The sequence below is a fragment of the Etheostoma spectabile genome, chromosome 15, assembly GCF_008692095.1.
Source record: "Etheostoma spectabile isolate EspeVRDwgs_2016 chromosome 15, UIUC_Espe_1.0, whole genome shotgun sequence".
Lineage (NCBI taxonomy): Eukaryota > Metazoa > Chordata > Actinopteri > Perciformes > Percidae > Etheostoma > Etheostoma spectabile.
Genome location: NC_045747.1, coordinates 30,293,574 through 30,297,656, shown reverse-complemented (window position 1 = coordinate 30,297,656; position 4,083 = coordinate 30,293,574). Strand labels below are relative to the sequence as shown.

Here is a 4,083-nt window from a genome sequence, read left to right as displayed (position 1 = left end):
GGCTTTCAAATGAGCAAAGTGGCAGTTGGTCAAGGCCAGACCCCCAGCATTCACCTCTACCAAGGCTGAATTTTGGGAAAGATACTTTAGATTTGGTATTAGGGGACCACTAAGGTCTATGTAAAAGAGACTTCAGATACAGTATTAGGGACCACTAAGGTCTATGTAAAAGAGACTTCAAATACAGCATTAGGGGACCACTAAGGTCTATATAAAAGAGACTTCAGATACAGTATTAGGGAACCACTAAGGTCTATATAAAAGAGACTTCAGATACAGCATTAGGGGACCACTAAGGTCTATATAAAAGACTTTAGATATGGTATTGAGGGACCACTAAGGTCTATATAAAAGCATCAAAGAGCACCATGTCATGGGACCTTTACAGAATAGGAATTACTCTGTCTCTATAGGTAATTATGCATCTGAGCACACAAATATGACGTGCGGAGTTCCCCAAGACTCCATTCTGGGGCCTCTTCTCTTTAATATCTACATGCTTCCACTGGCTCAGATTATGGAAAACAACAAAATAAGTTACCATAGTTATGCGGACAACACACTAATTTACATAACTATTGCCAGGGGACTATAGTCCAATACAAAAACAGACTAAGTGCATTGAACAAATTAACGGCTGGATGTGCCAGAACTTTCTCAAATTAAATGAAGAAAAAGCTGAGGTGGTTGTTTTTGGAGCAAAAGTGGAACGATTAGAAGTCTGCGCTCAGCTTCAAACAACAATATTAAAAACAAAGCCAGAAATCTTGGTGTAGTCATGGACTCAGACATTTCAACAGTCTTATTAAGACAATTACAAAGTCAGCCTATTATCACCTGAATAATTTATCAAGGGTTAAAGGACTTTAGGTTTAAAAAAGCTTGTCAATGCTTTCATCTTCAGTAGACTTGACTACTGTAACGGTGTCTTTACAGGTCTCCCTAAAAAAAAAGTCAATCTGACAGCTGCAGCTGACTCAGAACGCTGCTGCTCGAGTCCTCACCAAGACCAAGAGAGCGGATCAGATCCCTCAAGTTCTGAAGTTTTTACACTGGCTTCCTGTGCCTCAAAGTAACGATTTCAAAGTACTTTTGTTAGTTGATAAATCACTAAACGGTTTAGGGATGAAATAAATTTCTGATCTGCTACTACACCATGACCCACCCAGACCTCACGTCATCTGGGACAGGTCTGCTTTCTGTCCCCAGAGTCAGAACTAAAGCGTTTTTATGCTGTACAAACAAACTTCCTTGTCTTGCCTTGGTGTAAACCCTATGATTGCAAAACCCTGGATCATGTTCATTTTTTTAAATGAAATCTTTCCACAATCTGTGCATGTCATATACAGTATGGGAAGGGTACCATTAACTGGATTATCAAAGGACATAAATGCCAACCTGCTGCATAAGAGTCTATGAGACCGTCAGTACCAGAAAAACAGCCACATAAGTCGTTTGTTCAATCAGCAATTCCGAAACATATTTACATATTCACGTTTATAGTGACGGCGCCCACTAGTGGCTGTAGTTATTACAACGAAAGCAAAGTAGGACGTAAGGTGATGAAGAAAAAGAGCACCACAGTTCCACGCAAGGAAGTTGGTCGGGTCAAACTAACAGCACTTTCACCGCTTGAGAGCGGGGTTCAAGTCCTGTTTAAAGAATAATAGTAAATATTGTTTCGATTTTTTTATTTACGGAACAAACAGAGCCCAGACATATTCTGTATCATGTGCGTAACCTGAAGTATACTTCAAAACTCTACAGTTGGCTAACAGTGTAAAGTTCTCCAAAAAAAACACAAGGCGTAACTTTTCTTGGGGTTCGATGAAGAAACTTTCCTTTCATTATTATACTGTAAAACTGAAACAAAGAGCAAAAGACAAAAAGAAATGAGATGAAACTAATACCGATACCCAAATATAGTGCAAGCCCACAATTCATAGCAACAGAAAATGCTGTGTCACAACTAAGTACAATTACTTTTGACATTTTTTAGTAACATATACAGTACCTGCGGACAAATAGTAGCCAAGGCAACAATGCAAGAAGGAAAAATGCAGCAGGAGAAAACAACACTGGCACGATCTGATGGAAATTTACAACTGAAAGTGAAACCTTGAAGCCGGATTTTAACCCAAAACACACTACAACTAATGAGTGTACTTCCTAAACATAACCAAGAAGTTGTGGATCCGATTGTGTCCAAACTGAGTGTTTTACAACGTTAACGGTATGATTATTACATCCTCTGGTTTAGTTTTAAAGTTGTCTTTCCTGCCATGGCTAGGGGACTAATTTATAAAACACTCCTGTGGGGCGTATTAGAGGGTTTGGTTTGGTTTGGAGGACTTGTTGGAGTCTATCCACCCACCACCCCCCCAGGATCCACCCTGACTTCCTGCTCCACACCTGCATTGGTACAGTGCATTAGCACTGGGCATAAATCATTGATATTTTTTCTTTGCTCATTTTTAGAGATCCTCAAGATACTGCTATTTGCATTACAAAAAAATCAAGTCTCTATGGCAATTCTTATTTATTAACACTAATTCTTCGGTTTCAGCTTTAAATAACCAGCAAGGTACCCCCAGGTTTCCATAAGTTACATTTAAGACTTTTAAGATCTTTTTAATACCATTTATAATGAAATGTAATACCAACTTCCTGGCCATACAGGTAAAAGTATATAATAGAATATCAGATTTTATATTTGATTTGATCAGGATTTTAGGCTATAACAAGAATTATTTACCAAGTACTTGTATATATTTAATACAGTCCTATGAAAGGACAATACAAATGTAGGACCTCTGTGAACTGTCAAAGTCACTTTTTCCAGCTATTAGCGCTTTTTTTTTTTTAAACCTGAGCTGGTTTAATATTAGGTTTTACACTTATTCTTGGAATTCACGGTCAACAAACCTCCTTTATATCAACTCATACATACGTTTTTTTAGTTAAAAAGGCAGAAATTATGAATTATTTTGACTAATAGTTGAGATCAAAGGATGTGGAGTGGATGACAGATGGGTAGATGTCAAAGTTTAGTCTGGATACTGTTTTGAAACCATAAAAAAAAGAATTAAAATGCTATAAGATTAAATAAAACACCCAAAAAATTCAATGAAAGTGATCATTCATTTACCTGGAGAACGTTGTGTGGAATCCTCCATGTTTTTGGGGGCAATTTGGTTAAAAGAAATCCTTATTTCTGATATAAAACACTTTAAAACGGGTCAGTTTGACCCGAGGAAAACACACGCGTTAAGGCCTTGTCATTCAAATTTTAAATTTCAAAAGACCCTGTGGATACCCTCACCAGACATGAAAGACTTAATGTAATTCCCAGCTCTAAAGTTTTGATATGACACTTTCATAACTGGGAATGCAACTCTCGTTGGCCATACCGTCCATAGCATTGACAAACGTTTTCCAATGTGTCGGCTAATGCAGCATGTTGTGTAGGAGGTGCGAGATGGTCCGTTTATTACCTGGAACAAAGGTGCCCTGGACGACGTCCTTATACGCCCACCAACCTGCATCGAGCTTGGATGTAATCGGCTGAGCTGCAGGGACGAAGACAGACAAAAGGAGGAAACAGTTCATTAGTAAATTAAACAGGTCTCTTTTTTTTTTTTTTCTCCTTCACAGGTCCCTTTGGTGGTGCAATAAAGCTCCGTGTGACTGGAGCTTCCATTGAACTCCAAAGGGAAGGAATAAGAAGAGGTGGATAAAAGAAAAGGTTAGATAGAAACATACTGAGAATAGACCTGTACCAACTTTTACATAACTGTTTGTCTAATTACTTGTTAGCTAAGGTCTTAAGGCGTATGACTGGTCTTCATTGAATTTTGTTGAGATGTGCCACATCGGAAGTATACAATTACAATGTGTATGTATTGTCATTTGGAATGTCATGGTTGGGGTCCATTATTGTTTTACTTCAGTTTCTGTCATCCTGTCCTCTGATGGTTTGGTTTCCTTTCCCGTCTCTCCTGTCTGAAGCCAGCTGTTTACTCACACCTGTGTCCCATCTGCAATCTCGGATCCTTGTTGCCACACCTGCCAGTCATAACCCCC

General features: G+C 38.6%; 1 protein-coding gene across 1 annotated transcript in view; it reads right to left on the bottom strand.

The window, feature by feature from the left end:
* The window catches only part of LOC116703411 (carbonic anhydrase-related protein 10), a 136,351-nt gene that overhangs the window by 129,929 nt on the left and 2,339 nt on the right, over positions 1-4,083 (bottom strand). Inside the window, exon 2 of the mRNA XM_032538128.1 lies at positions 3,495-3,569. Within this exon, the coding sequence (XP_032394019.1) occupies positions 3,495-3,569 (75 nt within the window). The remainder of the gene's footprint in view (positions 1-3,494; positions 3,570-4,083) is intronic.